Below are 27,067 nucleotides of genomic sequence, written 5' to 3' on the forward strand. Positions count from 1 at the left end.
AGGAATTAAAAATCTTCCCACAATGAAAATCCCAGGATCAAATTTAGTGAATTCTATCAAATATTCAAAGAAGTAATGTTAATTCTTCACAAACTCTTTCAGAAAATAGGAGAGAAGGAAAAACTGCCCAATTTACTTTGTCAGGCCAATTTAACTGACTTCAAAGCCAGGCCAAGACATCTCAAGAAAATAAAATGGCAGATCAATATCTCTCTTGAACAAAGAAGCAAAAATCCTTAACAAAATATTAGCAAACCAAATCTAGCCACATATGAAAAGGATTATATACCATGAGCAAGTTGGATTTGTTCCAGAAATGCAAAGATGGTTTAAGATCTAAAATTCAATTAATGTAAAACACTAATAAAATAAAGAACAAAACCATATAATCCTCTCAGTAGAGTCAGAGAAAGCATTTGCCAAACTCTCAACACCCATTCATGATAAAAATCTCTAAACAAACCAGGAAAAAAAGAACTTTCTCTGTGTGATAAAGGGCATTTATTGGGAGAAAAAAAAAAAAAAAACCCTACACCTCACATCCTATTAATTTTTTCTTTAAAGTAGGCTCCACACCCAATATGGGGCTTGAACTCATAACCCTGAGATCAAGAGTTGCATGCTGTACTAACTGAGCCAGCCAGGCACCCCATCATATTCATATTCATTCATTTCAGTGGTGAAAGCCAGAATGTTTTCTTCCTAAGATCAAGAACAAGGCAATGTCATCCACTGTCGCCTTGTCACTACTTCTATTTGGTATTGCATAGAAGGTTCTAGTCAGTGCAGTCAGGCAAGAAAAATAAAGACATCCATACTGTCAAGGAAATGGTAAAACTACCTTTATTTACAGAAAACCTGTAGAAACTATATTTAGAAACTGCTAAGAAATAATGGAGATACACAGTACTAGACTAGTAAACATGTTCAGCAAGGTTACAGGATAGATCAGCATACAGAAATTGGTTATATTTCTAGATACTAGATAGGAATAGTCCAAAAAATAAGAAAACAATTTATTAAAAAGATGAAAATATTTAGGAATAAATTTAACAAAAGCAATGTAAGATTTGTACACTAAAAACAACAAAACATTGCTGGACAAAATTAAAGATTTAAATAAATGAAAGACTTACTTTGTTCATGGATTGAAAGACTCAGTATTAAGATGGTAATTCTCCCCAAATTGATTCATTGTAATCCCTATTAAAATTCCATGGTTGTTTTTGTTTGTTTGTTTTTGGTAGAAATTGACAGGCTAATCCTAAAATTTATGTGGAAATGCAAAGGACTTAGAGTAGCCAAAAAAATTTGTTTTTAAAGATTGACTTATTTATTTTAGAGAGGGCATGGGGAGGGACAGAGGGAAAGAAGCAGACTCCCTGTCGATTGTAGATGCAGGGCTTGATCTCGTGAACCTGAGATCACAACTGGAGCCAAGATCAAGAGCCAGATGCTCAACTGACTGACTGAGCCATCCAGGTGCCCCCAAAATATTTTTGAAAACAAGAAATTTGGAATATTTAAATTACACAATTTCAGTATTTCTTCTATTTCTTATAGATTTACATTAATGAAGTTAGCAAAAGAAAGACATAAATAAGTTGATCAAAATTGTGAATTCAGAAATAAACCTTTATATTTATGGTCAGTTGATTTTTCACATAAGTACTAACACAATTCAATTGTAAAGGACAATGTTTCCAACAATTAGTGCTGGGATAATTATATTCCATATATAAGGCAAAAAAAAAAAAAAAAAAAACCAAGTCCTTGACTGTCACCATAGAGAAAAACTAACTCAAAATTAATCATAGCCCTAAATATAGGCTTTAAAATTATAAGACTTGTGGAAGACCTTGTATTAATCAGCAAGGCATTTTTAGATACAACACCAAGAATAAAGCCATAAAAGAAATAATAATAAATTCATTAAATTGAACATTTATACTTCAAAAGACACCACTAAGGAATGAAAAGACAAGTTTCAGAGTGGAGGAAATATTAGCAAATCCTATATCTGACAAAGGGCTTATATCCAGAATATATAAAGAACTCTTACAGATCAATAATAGGAAGACAACCCAACTTAAAAATGGGTAAGACAATTGAATAGAAATATTTCACCAAAGATGTATGCATGGATGGCAGATGACCACATGAAAAAATGTTCAACATTATTAGTCATTAGGCAAATGCAAATTTAAACCATAAAAAAAATACACCTACACATCCAATACAGTGACTATAATTTAAAAGATCGACGGTGCCAAGTGTTGGCAAGGATAAAGAGAATCTGGAGCCCTCAGATGTTCTTGGAAACAGCCACTTTGGAAAACAGTTTATCAGTTTCTTTTAAAGTTAATCAGAAACTTAGCATATAACCCAGCAATTCAGTTCCTAGGAATCTGTATAAGAAAACTGAGAACACCTGTCTAGATTGAGGCGTGTGCACAAAATGTTTATAGCTGAGTCCACATATTGATGGACTGGTAAATGGAGAGACAAAATGTGGTGTATTCATGCAATGACATACTAGTAAGCAATGAAAAAGGAACAATACACTGAATATCAACAATGCTACAATGTGAATGAACCTCAAAAGTGTTTTACTAAGTCAAGAGGCAGCAAATTTTTTCTGTAAAAGGCCAGATAGTAAATATTTTAGGGTTTGTGGGCCCTATAATCTCTGCTGCAACTGTTCAACTCTGCTGTTGTAGTGTGAAAGCAGCCATAAACAATATGGAATGGGCTTGGTTATGTTCCAGTAAATTTTATTTACAAAAACACATGGCAGCCTGGATTTGGCCTTCAGATTATGGCTTGCCAATCCCTGCTAAGTGAAAGAAGTGAGATGACTAAGACTACATATTATATGGTTCCATTTAATTTTGAAATGCCAGAAAAGGCAAAGTTAGAGAAAGGGGAGAAAGCCCATTTGTGGTTGCATGTGGCTGGGAGTGGGGCTGGAGGAGTCCTGCAAAAAAACAGACTCAAGGCAAATTTGGGGGGGTGATGAAAAAGTTATAAAACTGCATTGTGATTATTGTTGTACAGCTCTACACCTCTAGTGATTAAAACTTACTAACTTTTTACCCTTACAATGAATGAAGTTAAGGGAATGTAACTTATATCTCAGTAAAGATGAAAAATATAAAAGGAATAGATATAAAAGACTGGTGGGTTTTCCTTGGTGAACCATGAAGATACCAAGTGCTATATGATATATAACTGAGGCTAGCAAATGATAAGAATACATTGGTAAAGACAAAAAGTGAAAAGAAGAATAGTTGTAATAGATGACAGAATTGGAATTTGAGAAAATTATGAAAAGCCGAAAGTATTTTTGAAAGTCGTATTTTTAAAAATTGAATACTACTAAAATTGTGCTATTTAAAAAATAACTTTTGACCTGCTTCCTTGAAATAGGATCAAAGTCAAAAGTAGCACACATCCTTTTTTCCTGAATCACATACATATTCTCCCCCTCACATAATTTGAATCCAGATTTCAGATTAAAATGTCAGTGAAAGCACCTGTATAATCTGTCTCCACTTTGCTCCAAGTTTATGAGAATGTGATGTGAAAATTTTTCAAAGAAATAAGTAACTACATTCTAGTTATATTTAAGACAAAGAAAATCCCTGCAGACCATGAGTAGACAAGAAGCCCTTAGTAATGGGTGGGTATTGATACTGTCTGGCTCACAGAAACCTGGGTCATGTGGGCCAGGGCTTAAAAAGTGGGTTTTTAAGCCAAATGTAAGAGAGTGTAGGTTGCTAGACATTTTAAGAATGCCAAATGTGTCTTACAAATGGTAGGAGATTGGAACTGGGCTGTCTGCATAAAGCAGAGAACTGGGACCATGTTTCTAGGCCGTAAAACTAGACCTGAAATAACTCCACCTGACACTGTTGGTGTTTTCCTGTGGGCCAAAGAGGCAACTGTGCAAAAATGGAAATAGTAACCATATGTTGTGTGTGCATGTGGCATCTGGAATAGAGCTCTACCCATGTGGAACCAAAGCCCCAGTCTTTCTAATTTAAGACCTGCTCTGGATCTGTGCAACTCCAGAGGGATAGTGTGAGCAACCATGAAACAACATGGCAGGAAAGAGCTCACAAAGGATAAAACTTCCACATAAGGTGTGTTTGCAGGCAAGTATTTTAGGACATGTGAGGAAATCTGTTACCACAAGAGACAGCAGATACATCAAATAGGATCATTTACATCCAAGGAAATAAGACTAAGAACACAATCTCAAAAAAAGCACTTAAGTATAAGAATGTGTAAGAATTTCAAATGAGGGGCACCTGGGTGGCTCAGTCAGTTAAGCGTCTGCCTTCGGCTCAGGTCATGATCTCAGGGTCCTGGGATTGAGTCCCACATCGGGCTCCCTGCTCAGAGGGGAGCCTGCTTCTCCCTCTGCCACTCCCCCTGCTTGTGCTCTTTCTCTCTGTCAAATAAATAAATAAAATCTTAGAAAAAGAAGAATTTCAAATGAAGTGGTAACTGGCAATAAGGAATAAACAAGAACAGGCAGAATGATAAAGGACTGATGACAAATCTTGTAAATAACAAAAACTGAAGAAATTAAAAACAAAAAACTGTTTGGTAGATTAAATTCACGTAACAGAAGAGAGAATTAGTGAATCAGAACTCTCAAGTGAGAGTTGCCAGTCTGGAAGAGCAGATCTTCTAGAATATAGAACAAAAAGATAAAGAGGTTGAAAACATGAAAGAGAAGTTAAGAAACATGGAATATAGACTGGGTTAAGGGTTCCAGGAGGTGAGAATATTTTGTAAGCATCGGGAAAGAGAAATTTTTTAAAGGTTGAAAGTTTGCTATATTTGGAGAGCAATTGAAAAAGCCCACCAGTTTCAAGGAGGATAAATAAGACAAAGAAAAAATTACCCCCCTAGGTATAGTGTAATGGAATTGTAGATCAAGGACACACACTCACACTTTCTTGCAATTAGGAAAGAAATGGCAGATTATCAATGCATTTGTCAGAAATTATAACTGATACCACTATACATGAACTTGTGGGTTGGTTAATGTTAAGGAAGCTAATCCAAGTGAGGCATTTTCCTTTATGAAAAGACTACTTTTCCTCCTTTGATTTATGTTCGCTGGACGGTTGTCAGCCCAACTAAGCAAATGTGCAAATGCACTTTTCCACCTGTTAGAAATGTGGTTCCCTGCTTATAAAACACAATTTAAAGTTAATTTATAAAGCATAACTAGAATTTAAGGAGTCTGTAAGTAAATGATAAGGGTTTAATTAACATCGCTTTTTATGGTACTTCATTTGTATGTTTAGTAGAATAAAAGAGAAGAAAGGTAAATCTTGAAGATACGGTTTAGCATATATCATCAGCATTCAGTAGCACTGATTTGTTGATGGAATAACATCAAATGAGTAAGACTGTATGCCCAATAGCGTGTGAAGGATCTCGAATTTCAAAAGAAACAATAGATACAGTCTACTTCTTAAAGAACTTAATTACACATTGAGAAAAACAACTAAGACCTTAAGGAATAATCACAAAGGACTTTATGTTAACTCCCACTGTCCTTATTGAGTGAGAGAAGTTCATCTCCTGCCCATGGTGCAAAACTAGAATCTGATCACTCTTACACCCCTGTGGTCCCTTTGAACGAGCATGCTTTCTAGTTTCTTAAAATAGTCAAATTCCAGCAGCTTTTATGGTTCTAGCTACTCCCCTTGTCCTAGTTAGGGCCTCCTGTGGTTGGGTGACTTCCTCGGTGAAGTGATCAGGGAACCTTCCCTTCTGTTTCTTGCTCACCTTCTTCCTCACTCCTCTGGAGTTAGAGCTCCGGAGCGAGAGGGAGGTAAGGGGAATAGAAATGTGGCTCCTTGACTGGTTTATATATATTATAAGATGTCTTTACGTCCCCTGGGCTTGACAGATTTTTAAAACTGACTTTGTTTGAGAGTAATTTCATGGAGTCTCTGGAGATCCCTTGTTGCTATACATCTCTTCCCTACTGTTCTGTCTTTCTGGGTTTGTAAGTCCCTTACTCCGTCCTTAGCCTCTAGAATCATAGAAATAACATTCAGTTTCTCAGCTGTTGAGTCAGTTCACTCCTCTAGGCGGCCCTCTTACGTAGAACCAAAGACAACTCTGCACAACTCTTCACTCAGATTTCCTAAATGGATCCTGGTAAACTCTCATACATTCAGTATCTAGAGTAGAAGTCAGATACCAGTCCATCATGTCCCCTTATCTGTAGGGAACATAAATCGATCTTTCCAAGTTGTTTCTTAAAATTCCTTTCTCTGGGTGCCTGGGTGGCTCAGTTGGTTAAGCGACTGCCTTCGGCTCAGGTCATGATCCTGGAGTCCCGGGATCGAGTTCCACATCGGGCTCCCTGCTCAGCGGGGAATCTGCTTCTCTCTCTGACCCTACCCCCCTCTTGTGCTCTCTCTCTTACTCTCTTTCTCTCTCAAATAAATAAAATCTTAAAAAAAAAATTCCTTTTTCTTCATTTGAGAAGTATTCCCTCTCAGGTCTTGGGTTTTACTTTTTCCTACTTACAGTGTAATAAATTAGTCTTTTACTATTTCATGGATGCTGGCAGAAGGCATGAAATGCCTGAATTAGAGACAATGGACTTTGTTATTCCCAGCACAGCAAGTATCAGGACTATCAAGTTTGCCTTATTTCCCCTGAATCAAGTCCCATGGGGTGGTGGGGAGAGCCCAAATGGATTCATGCACATATAGTAGGTCACATTATAGGAGAGGAATACAGAGCTTGGGGGAATCCACTATTTTTATAGTAAGCAGTTAGCAAACCTGCTCTTTATCCCAGAGGGTGACATTCCAAGAAAGAACATAAATAATACTGTTGTATTGTTGTTTTGATTTTTCTTTTTTACTATCTCTGATTTTCATAGAGATAAATTGAAAAAGGGGTTTGCCATTCTTAAGTCTTCAGTGGAAATAAGGAAAAAGCATGGGTTGCTTCCTTATCTCACCAGTAAGCTTTTCTTTCATTAGTAAGATAGTTTTTCTTAGATGGAACCATCTAGAGCAGTAAGTGAAATGATTAGGGATATTTCTCACATCTGATCAAACTGTGATAAATACATATTATTGATGTGGTCTTCCTTTTTTAAGTAAGCAAAATAGAAGTTTCCTTATATACCTTCTGCCCTAACGTTTTGTTAATTTTTGGTATTAAAATTTTTTATCATATTATACCAAGGGGAAATAATTGCAATAGTATTTTCTCTGGACCTAAAAGACAACAGTCTGAAGAATTTTGATTATCCCTTTGAACTCAAAGGAATTATGTGATAAACTTTTAAAAAATACAAATATTTATCTAATAAAGTCTGTATAAATCCATATTAAATTGAATTAGAAAGATGTTTTATAATCTTTTCATTATTTAAAATTGGCTTCAATAGGAAGAATTTTTAAGGTCATACAAACTGCTTGTCAAAAAAATAGACGCTGATCAGTAGGTTAGTATGTTAACGGCTTCATCAAATTTTTGTTCATCTTTATTTCAGTTTCACATCTTGCAATATCTTCAACATTAAGAAAGGAAGTTACTTTGCAAAGTGGTTGAGATTATGAGCTAATACACAGTGACTGGTAATTACTTGCAGTTGAACATTAACATAGAATTACTTCCAGCCGCATTGGTAGGTAATAGAAAGAGGTTATAAATTAAAGGCTAGAGGACTGGGTCTGCCACTTATTAGCTGTGTTACATTACATTGGGTAAGGTATTTTATTTTTGATAATGTGTCATTATCTGTAAAGTAAATATAATAACTTCATGGGATCAAGCAGGTTTGTGAACTAAATGTTTTTTAAATGTTAGTCTGGTGGTGTTATTTACATGCCTCTCAACAAATATGCCTTATTGGTGGCTGTAAACATAATTCTGTATTAAAACTTACATGTATAAAAGTCCCAAAGCTAGCTGTATCTGTGGGGATGAATTTGTATGTGGGAGTATCTCCCTCTGTTCCTGGGTTAGCAGGTTTATGTGTGCATGCACATGGTGAGTAGGGTATGTCTGTCTGTGGGCATGCAAGGGTTGATGTGCATGCAGGTGACCTCTGCATGTATATGTGCTTGCATGTATCTGTGTTCTTTCTTTATGGATGTTTGTGCCTGCATGTGCCTGTGTTCATTTCATGGGGCTGAATGAATAGCAATTAGTTCATTAGGGTTTGCCTATTGGCACTTTAAAAAAACAGCAAAATAACTCTAATTATTTGTATTTATGGAGCAATTATAAGAAGTTCTAAATTTTTATTTTTGGTGTTAGATTAGGCACTATTGCATGTTAAATTCCTTTGAACACTGACAAGGGATATGTTAAATTTGTTTTTGGACTGCAGAACCTTTGTTTTGAGACACTTGATCTTTATAAACACTAAAGTTTGTCACATATTCCTTTTTTTTCATATAAAAGGGAACGACAGCTTGAAATTCATGACTTCTCAAACTTATTTTCGGAAAAAATGCTGGGTTAATATCTTTTATAGCTGTTTCAGGGTTTTTTTGTTGTTGTTGTTAGTTTAGCAGTTGTCAAATTTTTCTAAGATTTTGTTGTCTCCCCGTAAGTTATTAACTTGTTTCTTTAGACAGTAGAGAATAATGCTTAGGAGAGCAGACTCTGGAATTCTGCTTCCTAAGTTCAAGTATTTGTTTCAGCACTTAACTGTGTGACTTTTAGTAAGCTTTTTAACCTTCTACCCCAGTTTCCCTCACCTATAAAATGGGGAAGATAATAGTACCTATTTCATATGCTTTTATTAAAAAATGAATGAGGTAATTTACATAAAAGTGGCATAGTGCCTCCTTCCTGGTTTTAAACTAGCTCTCTTCTCATTTTTTTTTTTCCTTCTCTTCCCAAAGCCCCAGGACCCTGCTTCCTTTCCTACTGCTAGCTCTTAGTCCTTTTAAGTTAAGATTTCTCATTTCCCTGGCCTACTCTGGAGTGGAATCCATTGTGAGAAATCTTTCTCTTCCTTTCAGTATCTGAGGCGAAGGTACTCAACCAGTCTTTGAGGCTGAGTTTTGTTTTATTTTGTTTTTAAATTTTAACAATAGTGGGGGAAACTAACAGGACAGAAATAGCAAATGAATGGGCACGATGTTAATTAGGTTTCCAAAAATTCACAATAAAATGTATTCCTAGTTCTCAGATTTTAAGTGGGGCCAGTCTCTGATTTTTCTTCATCTAGTTTCACAGATGTTTTAGTCAGTTCTTTGTATTTATGCTAATTCTTCTCTCTACACTTATTATTTCTTCTTTGTGACCCAGGGTCACTTATTCCCTGGCTTTTTTAAACCTTGGAGCTCATGTGCTTGAAACCCCTTTCATGTTTAAAGAGTTTCCTCTCTCCTTCCCTCTTAATATTTTTTTCTTTCGGCTTCGTTGAGCTATAATTGACATATAACATTGTGTAGGTTTAAGGTATACAGTGTACTGATTTGACCATAAGCTTAGTTAACACATCTGTCACCTCACATAATTACAGTTTTTTTGTGTGTAGTGAGAACTTTTAAGATCTATTCCCCTAGCAACTTTCAAATTGCTGTACAGTATTAACTGTAGTCACCATGCTGTACATTACATTCCAGAACTTCCTCATCTTGTAACTGGAAATTTGTACCCTTTGACCACTATTGCCCATATCCTGTCCCCCATCCCATCTGTGGCGACCACCAATCTGCTCTTTGTTTCTATGAATTTTTTTTTTAAGATTCTACATATAAGTGAGATCAAACAGTATTTTTCTTCGGCTGATTTATTTTACTTAGGAGAATACCCTCAAGATCCATTCTTAATTTTTTTTTCTAAGGCCACAGAGTAGCTAATGAGTATTTAGAAACACAAAGTTAGATATATCTATAGTTTAGTTTAAAAAATCAAGTCAGTAAAGCTTAATGTTCCCTTTGTAAATGAAGGTTGTGTGGGCATTTCATCTTAGTGACTGGGGTGGGTAGATCCCCTGAAGTGAGGACAAGGAGCTTCTGTGCAATGTGATAGAATGTAGGCCTACAGAGGCTGTCTTGGGCAGAGCTTCAGAGCTGTGGATGAGGTGGGACGGGTTGTGTGTATGTGTGTGGGGCAGGAGTATTGCCCTTCTGCCCCTTCCTCCCAGAGACAACTTTGTGTCTACTTTCCACTGGTTCTAAAGTCAACTCTCCACTGGCTTCAGATGGCCGTGGGCTCTTGAGCATCATAGGAAAAAGAGAAGGGACATTCTAAACAAAAGTATGGAAGATGAGAGTGTTTGCCGTTGTTATGTAGGCCTGCCCCTCTTCTGAATGTGGTTGTAAGCAGCACAGGGACCACCTTGTTCCGAAGCAAAGGAGGACTTACGGTGTCCTGCTTTCATTTTACATAGTTCTTGACTAAAATTTGTAATCTGAGTATATATGTTTAGGAAGATGGGCTCCCACTTACCCTAATCTCTACTGAATTGAAAACAACGTAGCTATGTAATATTTCAGAGATGAACAATGTTATGTGAAAACTATAAGGTTGCATAGTTGAACTGGGTATTCCAGGCAAAGTAAGGTGTATACCATGATGGATGCTTTTTGTTTTCAGGGATTTGTTAAGGCTGTTAAGAACAAAAACTTCTCTGGCTTACTTTGATGGTTCAAGGCCTTTAAAAAAACAGAGTGATTTGAATTGATCATTCTCAGATTATTTTTGTTTATTTATTTTTGAAGATTATTTTTAAAATGAAAAATTACAAATTGCCTTGATTAATCTCTAGGCATTATGGGCTGTTCTGTACAAGCTCTTGCCAGTTTTGAAACAGCACTGAAACATCATTAATATTCAGAAAACACTTAATTTTATACCTCTATCCTAATTAAATGACTTGTACAATTTGAAATCCTATTTATTTTTTATCATAGAGAATAATCTGTCCTGATTTATAATGATCACCTACTAATTTTGATTCCTTTTCTCATGAAAATTAATGTTCTCTAGAAAAAAATTATGTCATTTCAACAGAGAGCAGGGAACACAAATATTAACATAGATCATCTTACTTGTATATCTTTGCAACAACATTGTATGAGAGGTCCATAAGCTACAAAGAGCTTTTAAGAAACTGAAGGAATCTAAAAAAAAAAAAAAATAACAAACCCCAAAAAACAACAACTGAAGGAACCTAAGGATCTTAATATAAAAGAAAGAACGTAAACCATTCCGTTGTTTAGGTGCTTTATTTCCTTCCATGCTGTTTGTCTTCTATTTGCCATAGATAAAAAATGAGTTTTCTAGCAACCTATATACTTTTCCTCTTGAGCATTTATAGGCTTTAGTAGCAACTGTCTGTTTTGCTTTTTATTGCCATGGTTATCCAAGGTAAGTATTTAGCTAATACTAAAATACATTGTATTTTTGCTTTATGTCCTTGCGGAAATCAATGTATTTTACAGACTTTACTTGTGTTTACACTTTGCCTAAGTAGGTAATATAAAACTGGGCTCACTATAGGTGTTCAAGGAATAACTGTTAGTTGATGAGTGTCATCTTTTCTGCAAAGAAAATAATGCCAATATTAAATAACTTCCCCCAAATTGCCAATTAGTCCCTTATAAAATGCTCAGGAATATTTTACTCCTGGTCTGGCATATTTGAAGCAGATTATACATCATCTAAAATATATTAGTTTTTTTTTTTTTTTGAGTTCCAACCAGGTTGGTGTTCAATATAAGTTATTTCTGTTAGAAGTTACCTTCTGGCAATACTTACGTTCCAGTTTTGAGCTTTTATTTAATTTTGAGAAAATTTATTCTGCTCCGATAAATTCTAAGGAAGGTGTCCTACAGTGCTGCGGTGGCATGATAGAATCTCTGTCTGCTAACTATTGGCATCCTAGGCTATACACAGTTGGAGATGGGTCTGGTGGTTGTAATTTTATAACCTCAAACACTCTGGACCAAGGGCTCCCAAATGCTGATGCATAGAGACTATATAGAACCACAAAAATCAGTCTGGGACAGGTACAGGGATCTGCGTTGGTCAGGACTTTGTGAGTTTGGGGTTTTTTTTTGTTGTTTTTGTTTTGTTTTGTTTTGTTGTTTTTAATTTCCCAGGTGATTCCAAGGGACTTTGTGTGGGGGCCATTTCTCCAAACCAGAAATGGGCACAGTTTTCAATTCAGCAGACCCTTAACTGCACCATTTGATTGCATATGTAATCTTGTTTTTTTTTTTAATTATTTTTTTCATCATGATAACTGTACTCTTTAATCCCATCCCCTGCTTTCCCCATCCCCCACCCACCTCCTCTCTGGTAACCATCAGTTTGTTCTTTATAGTTAAGAGTCTATTTCTTGGTTTGTCTTTGTCTCTTTTTTTCCTTTGTTTTGTTTCTTAAATTCCACATATGAGTGAGATCGTATGGTATTTGTCTTTCTCTGACTTATTTCAGCATTATACTCTCTAGCTCCATCCATTTTTTGCAAATGGCAAGACTTCATTCGTTTTTATGGCTGAATAATATTCCACTGTGTATATATACCACATTGTCTTTATCCATTCATCTGTCAACAGACCCTGGGGCTGCTTCCATAGTTTTGCTATTGTAAATACTGCTACTATAAACATAGGGGTGCATATATCCCTTTGAATTAGCATTGTTGTTTGTTTTTGTGTGTGTGTGTGTGTGTGTGTGGGTTTTTTTGTTTTTTGTTTTTTGTTTTGGTAAATACCCAGTAGTTTAATGAATTCCAAGCCATATTGCAATAATGACTTTTCTCATAAACCTGGGAGTGTTACCATTCCATTTAGGAGAATACACTCTAAGTTATGATTATAGCAAATGTCCATCAACAGACGAATGGATAAAGAAGATGTAGTGTATATGTGTGTGTGTATATCTCCACTGTAATGTTATTCAGCCATGAGGAAGAAGGATATCCTGCCATTTATAACAACAAGGATCAACCTTGAAGGCATTAGGCTAAGAGAAAGACAAATATTGTATGATATCACTTGTATGTGGGTTCTAAAAAGGTTGAACTCATAGAAACAGTAGAGTGGTGATGGTGGTGGCTACCAGGAGCGGGAGAGTAGAGGAAATTGGGGTTGGTCAAAAGATACACACTTCCAGTTATAAGATGAATAAGTTTTATGGATCTAATGTATAGCATTTTGATTATACTTAATAATACTGTATTGTATATTTAAAAGCTGCTAAAAGAGTAAATTTCAACTGTTCTCACCACAAAAAAAGAAATGGTAATTATGAGACGGGGTAGAGGTATTAACTAATGCTATGGTGGCATCATTTTGCAGTATATACAGGTATGAAATCAACATGTTCAGTAACTTTAAACTTCCACAATACTGTATGTCAAAATTATATCTCCATAAAACTGGAAAGTAAAATAAAAGTTGAGTGACTAAAGAGTAACATACAGTAAGATATTCAATACTAGTGAGTTGCTAATACTGTTTACAATTTTGAAGTGTTTAGTAATTGATAAGCTAAGATGGGAACTTAGAAACTAATGTGGTCTCTGTATTAATGTATTGGCTTTGACTTTAATCAATTGGCATCCAAAATACTAGTTTTTTGCCTTATAAAAAGTGTTTAAAGAAGAAGATATTCATGGTGTACAAAGGTAAAATCTGAAATAATGTGGAAAAATTTAGTCTACATGTTTCCCAAAACACTATTTTAACTGTACAAGTGAAGCATTTTTATAGCCTATTTTTTATTGAAGTATAGTTGACATATTAGTTTCAGTTGGACAACATAAGGGATTCAACATTTATATACATTTTGAAATGGTTACTACCACAAGTCTAGTTACCTTCTGTCATCAAACATAGTTATTACAATATTATTGACTGTATTCCCTATGCTGTACTTTACATCCCTACGACTTATTTGTTGTATAACTGGAAGTCTGTACCTCTTATTTTCGATAGTTTTAATCCTAGAAACTTGGAAGAATAAATCTTTGCAGTGAAATATTATCTCTTTTTGAAACCTGTGAGGAAAAAAATGATTTATTAGTATCCAAAAATTAAAATAAGAAGTACTTAAAAACTGGTATTCACTTTTGTTCTCATCTTATTTCTCCTCCCCTCTCCCCAAAGCAGATTGCCAAACTGAGGCAGCAACTACAACGTAGTAAACAGAGTAGTCGGCACGGTAAGGAGAAAGATCGTCAGTCACCTCTTCATGGCAACCATGTAACAATCAATCACACTCAGGTAGGCTAATTTCTTGTCCACATTTGAATAATTCCTTTTAAAGGGTTCATTATAAAGGGGGGATCCATTATTTTAGGATTAAAAAATTAATAATATAAATCCCTAGCTCTACTAAATTACTACTACTGGTTAAATTGTTGCAAGAAGTTTTTTCACCCCTCCATATACATAATTTTCTTTTAATAATAGACCTAACAGAGTGTAGTCACCTCAAGGATGATTGATACTAAAATCCTAGCTCATTCACTTATTAAGCAACTATGGGCATTATCTCATTTAATCTTCCTAATAGTACCTTAAGCCATCTATATCTCTTTATCTATATTTACCCCTATTTTACATAAGAAGAAATTGAGGATTAGAGTTCTGTTGGGGATCCCCCAACTCCCCCCCACCCCAGGAATATGTACTTCCATGGAATAAGTTTGGGAAATGCTGTTCTAGACCAAATTCACTTAAAATATTGATATAAATTTTAGTAAATCAAATACAGTAGTATAGAAAAAGAAACCCAAGTAGTGAATCAAAACAAATGTAAACAGGGTGATTCAGAAACATATGGATGATTCAGCATTAAGAAAGGTGTTAGTTTAGTTAACTGCATCAGAAGGTCAAAGTAGACGCTGAATAATATTTGATAAAAACTCAGTATTCTTATGTGATAAAACCTTATTAACTAAAAATAGGATACTTCCTAATGTGACTTACTGCAAGTGTAGTGAGATCCTAACAATAAAATACTGGAAGCATTTCTGTTAAAATAAAAATCAAGTCATAGATGCCCATAATTACTGATATTACTTGCTAGTGGTTTAGAGGCTCTGGACAGAGCAGTAAGAAAAAGAAACAGCTTTCATTATCTGTATATGATATGATTATATTTAGAAAATCAAAGTGAATGAACTAAACCATCGAAACCAATAGGATAGCCAGTACCAAGTGTTGGTGAGGATGTGGATCAACTAGAACAGACATTCATTGCTAATGGGAACACAAAATGGTACCACCACTTTGGAAAACAGTTTGGCATTTTCCTAAAAAGTTAAACACACATACACTGACTATAGAGCCCCCAAATTCCGCTCTTTGATATCTAGGCATGAGAAATAAAAACATATATCCATACTAAGACTTTTACATCAGTGTTCATGGAGGCATTATTTATAAGAGTCAAAAAATGGAAACAAATATCTATTAGCTGGTGAATGGATAAAACAACATTTCATAATATCCATGCAATACTACTCAGCAGTAAAAAGGAAGGAACTACTGATACTTATGAGAACACGGTTGAATCTCAAAAACATCACGCTAAGTGAAAGAAGTCAGAAGCAAAAGTCTACATAGTGTATGATTCATTATGTTAAATTCTCAAAAAGGCAATATTATAGAGACAAAGTATGATTTTTTCTTATCTGGTAGAAATAATATATTTTATTCTTACTCTGTTTATTTCATGCACCTTTTCTGTAAGAGCCCAGTGCATTTATAGAAGATCTATTGACTTGCTGATTTAACAAAAAAGACTTAGGCAGGTGTTCCTAATTTACATTGAATTTTTGACATTGTGGTTAGGTATAAAAATAATTATCTGCCATACATACTGAAATATTTGTAGGCGAAGTATGAAGTCTAGAATGTGCTTTAAAATTATCTAAGAACAGAAGAAAAGTGGATACTTGATGAAACAAGATTGGCAGATGTTGGTAATTTTTGAAGCTGGATGATGTGCACATGAGAGTTCATTATGGTATAGCATTTAATTATGCTTATGATTATAATTTTTCATAACAAAAAGAAAAAACTGAGAACTTAAATGATTAAATATAAACATAAAAATCAGTAGTTTCTCTTATATGAATGAAGGTAAACCACTGTACCCTCTACTTAGAATACTTCTAACACCACATGTGTGGGAGGTTTTCCCATACCATTTGCCAACTCTCCAGACACCAGCTGAGTGTCTTACAATTCAATATAACACTAACTACTCGGAGTTGGCACAGACCCCACAGTTTAAGGGCTCAGCCCTACAAGACTGCCCACCCTCCCCCCTTAAGATGCCAGTCACAAGTCCCAGATTGTCATCTGTACTTCTGACCATCTGGCTATAAAAAAGTAATTCCCAACAACCACTTCAGGTTCAGTAATTTGTTAGATGGCTCACAGAACTCAGGGAATCACTTATGTGTACTCTTTTATTATAAGGGATATAATAAAGGATGCAGACGAACAGTTTGATAAAGAGGTACATAGGGCAAGGTCTGGAGAGGTCTCAAGTGCAGGGGCTTCTGCCTCCCTGGAGTCGGGGCGTGCCACTCTTTTGGCATGTGGATACGTGTTCACCAACCTGGAAGTTCTCTGAACCCATAGTTTAGAGATTTTTATGAAGGCTTCATCACATTGGCATGATCCATTATTAACTCCATCTCCAGCCCTTCTGCCCCCTCCAGAGGATGTGTGGGGCTGGAAGTTCCAAGCTTATAATCATGGCTTGATCTTTCTGTTGACTAGAAGCTATCCAGGAGCCCCTCAAGAGTCACCTCATTAGAATAGAAGACTGTTCCTTCTCTCACCCAGGAAATTCCAAGGGATTTAGGAGCTCTGTGTCCAGTTCCAGGGTGAGAAACCAAATACGGGAACCCAAAAGATGCCCCTAGCATACCTATCACTCAGGAAATTAGAAGAATTTTGGGAAATGTGTGTCAAGAACCAGGACAGACACCAAATATATGTTACTTGTTATGTTACAGTTCTCAAACACGTATGTAAGAAAAATATATACAATGCCTAGAATTTGACATAAAATAAATATGCAAATTATAAGACTTTATTGAGGATATGAAATACAAAACCAAGACCTAAATGGGAAGTCCCAACACATTCATGTATGGGAAGGGAAGACTCAGTATTTTTTAAATAGCAATTTACCCGAAATTAATGTACAGATTGAGTTCCAACAGAAATTTAGAAGGACTTGTTTTGTTACTTGAAAAGTTGTTCTCAAAGGTCCTATGGAAAACTAATGCCAATTAATAGAAAAAATCTGAAAAGGTTTTTCCTATAACATACCAACATGTACTATAAAATAGCAATTAAAGTGAAGCTCTGTATAGGGAATATCTGTTAAGGAAATGAAATCAGAATCAAATCAAATATAGAAATCCATAAGGAAATCAAATATAGAATCATAAATGTTGGCAGTTTGATTACTGGGTGGCAAAAAACATACTACTTCACACCATACACAAAAATAAATCATGATAGGTTAAATATTTAAAAATGAAAAACAATAAAAGTACTGAAAGATATCTGATACTAAAGTAAGCAGCACATGTATGACAAAGAGGTACAACTTCAATATGAAAAAATCTCGTGCATCAATAACAAAGGACATTAGCAGGCAGCGGTTCACAGATGGCAGAAGCACAGCCCTGAGTACAGGAAATATTATTCATGTGTTAATCAGTGCTTAGCAGTCCACCTCATTATGAATCCTACGGATCAACTTTAATCATTCCGAGTAAGATAGAGAACATGTATTATTTTTATTTTTACCTTGTTCATCTTTGTTTTCCTTATTTCCTTTCTGTGGTAGAAGTTTCTTGAGCATCAAAAGGCTTATCTTACTCTAAACTCTAAAGAACAGACGGTTACCGGAGGGGAGGTGGGGGGGTACCTGAAGTAGGTGTGGGGATGAAGAGTACACTTACCATGATGAGCACTGAGTTATGTATAGAATTGTTGAATCACTCTATTATACACCTGAAACTAATATAATACTGTATGTTAACTATACTGGATTTTTTTTTTTTTAAAGACTGATCTTGGGCCCCTGGGTGGCTCGGTCAGTTAAGTGGCTGCCTTCGGCTCGGGTCATGATCCTGGGGTCCTGGGATTGAGCCCCCCATCAGGCTCCCTGCTCGGCAGGGAGCCTGCTTCTCCCTCTGCCTGCTACACCACCTGCTTGTGCACTCTCTCTCTCTGTCAAATAAATAAAATCTTAGGGGCGCCTGAGTGGCTCAGTCGTTAAGTGTCTGCCTTTGGCTCAGGTCATGGTCCCAGGGTCCTGGGATCGAGCCCACATCAGGCTCCCTGCTCAGCGGGGAGCCTGCTTCTCCCTCTCCCACTCCCCCTGCTTGTGTTCCCTCTCTCGCTGTGTGTCTCTGTCAAATAAATAAATAAAATCTTTAAAAAAAAATAAAATCTTAAAAAAAATTTTTAAAGGGCTTATCTTATACTTTTTGGTACTGTCTGTGACAACCGTGAGAGGTGGTTAATTCTTGAGAACTTCTCCAAAAGACTTTTGAAAACAACCTTAAAGTTGTTAAGTGAGTGTCATTGAACTGAAAATGATGTATTGTTGCCACATTATTTAATAATCCATAAGGTTTTCAAAATGGAAATTAAAAATACTAGAAGGTAATTGTAACAGTGAAGGAAACAAATCTTTTAAACACACACATAGAGCTGTCCAGTAAAGCCACATGATCCACTTAACTGACAGGATTTCAACTATGCTTTTTCAGTAAAAACAGCAAATGGAAAAAGAAACAGTGCAGAAGAGTCTGTCTGCTGTCCTAATGAAATAGTGTATATGTTATGCCATTATACCTTTACACTTCACCTTAAAGGATTATTTTGACTCTAGAGTTTTTACCTTCCTTACTTTAGAACCTAAATTTCTGTATGTGAATCTGAATTTATAAATTGTATTTGAAATGTTGAAATAATTCCACTCATTTGAGTTTCCATTTTCAGATTTACCGTGCTCTTTAGTTCTTGATTTCTTGATTTTTTTGGCCACAAATAATTTGACACCACCTTATCTTATGTTTTGTAGGCTACTGGATCAAGATCAGTCCCTATGCCGCTGTCAAATATATCAGTGCCAAAATCATCCGTTTCACGTGTGCCCTGCAATGTAGAAGGAATAAGTCCTGAATTAGAAAAGGTATTCATTAAAGAAAATAATGGGAAGGAGGAAGTGTCCAAGGTAAGGTTACGTGCAATGTTTGAATCCTTTTTTTTCTTTAATATTTAGAACTGTCTTAAAAGTCCTTTTTTTGGTAACAGCTTTATTAGCTATAATTCACATACCATCAATTTACCCATGTGAAGTGTACAACTCAGTGTTTTTTTTTTTTGTATATTCACAGTTGTGCAACCATCACCACAATCAATTTTACAGCATTTTCATCACCCCAGAAAGAAACTCTGATCCTTTAGTAATCATCCCTCATTTCCTTCCAGTGCCCCCAGCTGTAGACAACTACTAATCCTACTTTCTCTGTCTACAGCTTTGCCCGTTCTAGACATTTCGTATAAATGGAATCATGCAATACATGGCCTTTTGTAACTGACTTTTTTCATTTAACATAATGTTTTTGAGGTTTACCCATGTTGTAACACTTATCAGTACTTCGTTCCTTTTTATTGTCAAATAGTCAGTGTGTGAATTTTATTTAGCTAGTCATCAGTTGATGAACATGGTCTTGTTCCTACTTTTTGGCTATTATGAATAATGCTGCTATGAAATTCATATACAAGATTTCATGCGCACATGTTTTCCTTTCTCTTGGGTATATACCTAGTTGTGGAATGGCTGGTTTGGTAGCTCTTTGTTTAACCTTTTGAGAAACTGCCAGATTGTTTTCCAGAGTGTCTGAACTACACCATTTACTTGTATGAAGGTTCCAGTTTCTCCCATCGTCACCCATACTTGTAATTCTTTTTTATTATAGACATCCTATTGGGTGTGGGTATCTTCTCATGGTGTAGCTATGCATTTCCTGAAGGCTAATGATGTTAAGCATCTTCTGTGTGCTGTTGGCCATTTGTATATCTTCTTTTTTTAAAAAATTTTTTATTGTTATGTTAATCACCATACATTACATCATTAGTTTTTGATGTAGTGTTCCATGATTCATTGTTGGTGCATAACACCCCGTGCTTCATGCAGAACATGCCCTCTTTAATACCCATCACCAGGCTAACCCATCCTCCCACCCTCCTCCCCTCTAGAACCCTCAGTTTGTTTTTCAGAGTCCATCATCTCTCATGGTTCATCTCCCCCTCCGATTTCCCCCCCTTCATTTTTCCCCTCCTGCTATCTTCTTCTTTTTTTTTTCTTAACATATTGCATTATTTGTTTCAGAGGTACAGATCTGTGATTCAACAGTCTTGCACAATTCACAGCACTCACCATAGCACATACCCTCCCCAATGTCTATCACCCAGCCACCCCATCCCTCCCACCCCACCCCCCACTCCAGCAACCCTCAGTTTGTTTCCTGAGATTAAGAATTCCTCATATCAGTGAGGTCATATGATACATGTCTTTCTCTGATTGACTTATTTCGCTCAGCATAACACCCTCCAGTTCTATCCACGTCGTTGCAAATGGCGAGATCTCGTTCCTTTTGATGGCTGCATAATATTCCATTGTATATATATACCATATCTTTTTTATCCATTCATCTGTTGATGGACATCTTGGCTCTTTCCACAGTTTGGCTATTGTGGACATTGCTACTATAAACATCGGGGTGCACGTACCCCTTTGGATCCCTACATTTGTATCTTTGGGGTAAATACCCAGTAGTGCAATTGCTGGATCATATGGTAGCTCTATTTTCAACTTTTTGAGGAACCTCCATACTGTTTTCCAGAGTGGTTGCACCAGCTTGCATTCCCACCAACAGTGTAGGGGGGTTCCCCTTTCTCCGCATCCCCGCCAACATCTGTCTTTTCCTGACTTGTTAATTTTAGCCATTCTGACTGGTGTGAGGTGGTATCTCATTGAGGGTTTGATTTGGATTTCCCTGATGCCGAGCAATGTTGAGCACTTTTTCATGTGTCTGTTGGCCATTTGGATGTCTTCTTTGGAAAAATGTCTGTTCATGTCTTCTGCCCATTTCTTGATTGGATTCTTTGTTCTTTGGGTGTTGAGTTTGATAAGTTCTTTATAGATTTTGGATACTAGCCCTTTATCTGATATGTCATTTGCAAATATCTTCTCCCATTCTGTTGGTTGTCTTTTGGTTTTGTTGACTGTTTCTTTTGCTGTGCAAAAGCTTTTTATCTTGAAGTCCCAATAGTTCATTTTTGCCCTTGCTTCCCTTGCCTTTGGCGATGTTTCTAGGAAGTTGCTGTGGCTGAGGTCGAAGAGGTTGCTGCCTGTGTTCTCCTTTAGAATTTTGATGGACTCCTGTCTCACATTTAGGTCTTTCAACCATTTGGAGTCTATTTTTGTGCGTGGTGTAAGGAAATGGTCCAGTTTTCCCAACACCATTTGTTGAAGAGACTGTCTTTTTTCCATTAGACATTCTTTCCTGCTTTGTCAAAGATTAGTTGACCATAGAGTTGAGGGTCCATTTCTGGGCTCTCTATTCTGTTCCCTTGATCTATGTGTCTGTTTTTGTGCCAGTACCGTACTGTCTTGATGATGACAGCTTTGTAATAGAGCCTAAGTCAGGAATTGTGATGCCGCCAGCTTTACTTTTCTTTTTCAACATTCCCCTGGCTATGCGGGGTCTTTTCCGGTTCCATACAAATTTTAGGATTATTTGTTTCATTTCTTTGAAAAAAGTGGATGGTATTTTGATGGGGATTGCATTGAATGTGTAGATTGCTCTAGGTAGCATTGACAATTTCACGATATTTGTTCTTCCAATCCATGAGCATGGAATGTTTTTCCATTTCTTTGTGTCTTCCTCAATTTCTTTCATGAGTATTTTATAGTTTTCTGAGTACAGATCCTTTGCCTCTTTGGTTAGATTTATTCCTAGGTATCTTATGGTTTTGGGTGCAATTGTAAATGGGATCGACTCCTTAATTTCTCTTTCTTCTGTCTTGTTGTTGGTGTATAAGAATGCCACTGATTTCTGTGCATTGATTTTATATCCTGCCACTTTACTGAATTCCTGTATGAGTTCTAGCAGTTTTGGGGTAGAGTCTTTTGGGTTTTCCACATAAAGTATCATATCGTCTGCAAAGAGTGAGAGTTTGACTTCTTCTTTGCCGATTTGGATGCCTTTTATTTCTTTTTGTTGTCTGATTGCTGTGGCTAGGACTTCTAATACTATGTTGAATAGCAGTGGTGATAGTGGACATCCCTGCCACATTCCTGACCTTAGGGGTTAAGCTCTCAGTTTTTCCCATTGAGAATGATATTCGCTGTGGGTTTTTCATAGATGGCTTTTATGATATTGAGATACGTACCCTCTATCCCTATACTCTGAAGAGTTTTGATCAAGAAAGGATGCTGTACTTTGTCAGATGCTTTTTCTGCATCTATTGAGAGGATCATATGATTCTTGTTCTTTCTTTTGTTAATGTATTGTATCACGTTGATTGATTTGCGGATGTTGAACCAACCTTGCAGCCCAGGGATAAATCCCACTTGGTCGTGGTGAATAATCCTTTTAATGTACTGTTGGATCCTACTGGCTAGTATTTTGGTGAGAATTTTTGCATCCACGTTCATCAGGGATATTGGTCTGTAATTCTCCTTTTTGATGGGGTCTTTGTCTGGTTTTGGGATCAAGGTAATGGTGGCCTCATAAAATGAGTTTGGAAGTTTTCCTTCCATTTCTATTTTTTGGAACAGTTTCAGAAGAATAGGTATTAATTCTTCTTGAAATGTTTGGTAGAATTCCCCTGGGAAGCCATCTGGCCCTGGGCTTTTGTGTTTTGGGAGATTTTTGATGACTGCTTCAATTTCCTTAGTGGTTATAGGTCTGTTCAGGTTTTCTATTTCTTCCTGGTTCAGTTTTGGTAGTTGATACATCTCTAGGAATGCATCCATTTCTTCCAGGTTATCTAATTTGCTGGCATAGAGTTGCTCATACTATGTTCTTATAATTGTTTGTATTCTTTGGTGTTGGTTGTGATTTCTCCTCTTTCATTCATGATTTTGTTGATTTGGGTCATTTCTCTTTTCTTTTTGATAAGTCTGGCCAGGGGTTTATCAATCTTGTTAATTCTTTCAAAGAACCAGCTCCTAGTTTTGTTGATCTGTTCTACTGTTCTTTTAGTTTCTATTTCATTGATTTCTGCTCTGATCTTTATTATTTCTCTTCTCCTGCTGGCTTTAGGCTTTATTTGCTGTTTTTTCTCTAGCTCCTTTAGGTATAGGGTTAGGTTGTGTATTTGAGACCTTTCTTGTTTCTTGAGAAAGGCTTGTATTGCTATATACTTTCCTCTTAGGACTGCCTTTGCTGCATCCCAAAGATTTTGAACAGTTGTGTTTTCATTTTCATTGGTTTCCATGAATTTTTTAAATTCTTCTTTAATTTCCTGGTTGACCCATTCATTCTTTAGTAGGATGCTCTTTAGCCTCCATGTATTTGAGTTCTTTCTGACTTTCCTCTTTCGATTGAGTTCTAGTTTCAAAGCATTGTGGTCTGAAAATAGGCAGGGAATGACCCTAATCTTTTGGTACCGGTTGAGACCTGATTTGTGACCTAGGATGTGATCTATTCTGGAGAATGTTCCATGGGCACTAGAGAAGAATGTTTATTCCATTGCTTTGGGATGGAATGTTCTGAATATATCTATGAAGTCCATTTGGTCCAGTGTGTCATTTAAAGTCTTTATTTCCTTGTTGATCTTTTGCTTAGATGATCTGTCCATTTCAGTGAGGGGGGTGTTAAAGTCCCCCACTATTATTGTATCGTTGTCGATGTGTTTCTTTGCTTTTGTTATTAATTGCCTTATATAATTGGCTGCTCCCATGTTAGGGGCATAGATATTTACAATTGTTAGATCTTCTTGTTGGATGGACCCTTTAAGTAGGATATAGTGTCCTTCCTCATCTCTTATTACAGTCCTTGGTTTAAAATCTAATTTGTCTGATATAAGGATTGCCAGCCCAGCTTTCTTTTGGTGTCCATTAGCATGGTAAATGGTTTTCCACCCCCTCACCTTCAATCTGGGGGTGTCTTTGGGTCTAAAATGAGTCTCTTGCAGACAGCATATCGATGGGTCTTGTTTTTTAATCCAATCTGATAGCCTGTGTCTTTTGATTGGGGCAGTTAACCCATTTACATTCAGGGTAACTATTGAAAGATAGGAATTTAGTGCCATTGCATTGCCTGTAAGGTGACTGTTACTGTATATTGTCTGTGTTCCTTTCTGGTCTATGTTGCTTTTAGGCTCTCTCTTTGCTTAGAGGACCCCTTTCAAGATTTCTTGTAGGGCTGGTTTCGTGTTTGCAAATTCCGTTAGTTTTTGTTTGTCCTGGAAGCTTTTTATCTCTCCTTCTATTTTCAATGACAGCCTAGCTGGATCTAGTATTCTTGGCTGCATATTTTTCTCGTTTAGTGCTCTGAATATATCATGCCAGTCCTTTCTGGCCTGCCAGGTCTCTGTGGATAGGTCTGTTGCCAGTCTAATGTTTCTACCAGTATAGGTTACATATCTCTTCTCCTGAGCTGCTTTCAGGATTTTCTCTTTGTCTCTGAGACTCGTAAGTTTTACTATTAGATGTCAGGGTGTTGGCCTATTTTTATTGATTTTGAAGGGGCTCTCTGTGCCTCCTGGATTTTGATGCCTGTTTCCTTCCCCAAATTAGGGAAGTTCTCTGCTATAATTTGCTCCATTATACCTTCTGCCCCTCTCTCTCTTTCTTCTTCTTCTGGGAGCCCAGTTATTCTAATATTGTTTCGTCTTATGGTATTGCTTATCTCTTGAATTCTGCCCTCGTGATCCAGTAGTTGTTTATCTCTCTTTTTCTCAGCTTCTTTATTTTCCATCATTTGGTCTTCTATATCACTGATTCTCTCTTCTGCCTCATTTATCCTAGCGGTTAGCGCCCCCATTTTTGATTGCACCTCATTAATAGCCTTTTTGATTTCGACTTGGTTAGATTTTAGTTCTTTTATTTCTCCAGAAAGGGTTTCTTTAATAACTTCCATGCTTTTTTCAAGCCGAGCTAGTATCTTTAAAGTCATGATTCTGAACTCTAGATCCGACATCGTACTAAAGTCTGTATTGAGTAGGTCCCTGGCAGTCGGTACTACCTCTTGTTCTTTTTGTTGAGGTGATTTTTTCCGTCTTTTCATTTTATCCAGAGGAGAATAGATGAATGAGAGAACAAAATGCTAACAGGGTAAGAACGTCCCCAGAAAATATACTCTAAACAAATCAGAAAAGACCTGAAGCCGGGGGAAAAGAAAGGGAAAGAAAGAAAAAAGAAAAAGATAAAAGCAAACAAAAACAGAATATGATCAGATATGATCAGGCTGGTACATAGATCAGTGCCACACACTAGATTTTGGGTGTATTTTGGTCTGTTAGAAGAAAGTGCCTCCCAAAATTTTAAAGAAAGAAAAACTTACATATGTACAAAAATAAGTGTTGATATGACAAAGGGATGAAATATGACTGTAAAGATGAAAATTATAAAAAATTTTATGAAAGGAATTGATAAGAAGTTGTTTGAAAAAAGAAAGAAGAGGATTTAAAAAAAAAAAGGAGAGAATGTGATCAGGCAGGAGACTAGAACAAAGCCTTACACTAGAGATTTAGAGTATATTTTGATCTGTTAGAAGAAACTGTATCTTGGGGTGCCTGGTTGGCTCAGTCATTGAGTGTCTGCCTCCAGCTCGGGTCATGATCCCAGGGTCCTGGGATCGAGCCCCGCATCAGGCTCCTTGCTCCGCGGGAAGCCTGCTTCTCCCTCTCCTGCTCCCCCTGCTTGTGTTCCCTCTCTCACTGTGTCTCTCTCTGTCAAATAAGTAAATAAAATCTTTAAAAAAAAAAACAAGAAGAAACTGTATCTCAAAATTTTAAAGAGAACAACTTATATATATATATGCCAAAAATAAGGGTAACTACTATGAAGGGATAGAATATGACTCTAAAAATGAAAAATAAAAATGTTTTTTAAAAAAAGGATTGATAAGATGTTGGTTGAAAAAGGGAAAAAGAAAAATTCAAAAAAAAAAAGTTAAAAAAAAAATTAACTTTGAAAGACTAAAGAATCATGGTAAAAAAGCCATGGATTCTATGTGCAGTATTCCCCTAGCGCTGGAGTTCTGCCGTTCTCATTGATCGGTAAACTTGGTCTTGGCTGGCTGTTCTCACTGATCTTCTGGGGGAGGGGCCTGTCGCCGTGGTTCCCAAACGTCTTTGCGGGAGCGGAATTGCCCCGCCCTTGCCGTCCGGGCTAAGTAATCTGCTCGGGTTTGCTCTCAGGAACTTTTGTTCCCTGCAAGCTTTCCGTACAGCTTTGGAGGCCGAGAGTGAAAATGGCGGCCTCCCAATCTCCGCCCCAGAGGAGCCGAGAACTCGGGGCCCCGCTCCTCAGTGAGCCCCCAGAGAAAAGCATTTAATCACTTCCGTCTCCCTGTCTGCGGCCGCACTCCGTGCTCACCTGGCCTGTGACCGAGCATTTCTATCTCTGGCACATGACCCCGTGTAGAGTCTCCAAACCCAGCAGAGTCCTGCGGTGCGCTCCCGCGCCGCTCCTCCTGGGGGAGAAAGGGAGTCTCCCTGGATCTGTCACTTGCTGGGTCCCTGCTGGAGGAGCAGTGGCCGGACTGTGCCGCGGATCACAGTTTATGGCAACCCCGAGCTGAGAGCCCGCGCCTTGGCTCCCGTCTCTGCAGCTGGCTTCCCTGCTCCGATACCTGGGAGCTCTGCCTCACTCAGGCACCCCCGGTCTTTCTGTGACCCCGAGGGTCCTGAGACCACACTGTCCCACGAGGGTTTCACCCCCCACTTAGCCACCGGAGTGACATCCCTCAGCAGAGCCGACTTCTAAAAGTTCCGATTTTGTGCTCCGAGGCTCTCTCACTTGCCAGAAGCGG

General features: G+C 37.1%; 1 protein-coding gene across 4 annotated transcripts in view; it reads left to right on the plus strand.

The window, feature by feature from the left end:
• The window catches only part of GLCCI1 (glucocorticoid induced 1), a 110,702-nt gene that overhangs the window by 61,357 nt on the left and 22,278 nt on the right, over positions 1-27,067 (plus strand). For 2 of the 4 annotated variants that reach the window (XM_078059294.1, XM_078059296.1), the window contains exons 4-5: positions 14,136-14,252; positions 19,096-19,248. In XM_078059294.1, coding sequence (XP_077915420.1) covers positions 14,136-14,252; positions 19,096-19,248 — 270 coding nt within the window. The remainder of the gene's footprint in view (positions 1-14,135; positions 14,253-19,095; positions 19,249-27,067) is intronic. The other 2 variants (XM_078059295.1, XM_078059297.1) reach the window with 1 other exon arrangement.

Source organism: Halichoerus grypus, chromosome 12 (genome assembly GCF_964656455.1).
Source record: "Halichoerus grypus chromosome 12, mHalGry1.hap1.1, whole genome shotgun sequence".
NCBI lineage: Eukaryota > Metazoa > Chordata > Mammalia > Carnivora > Phocidae > Halichoerus > Halichoerus grypus.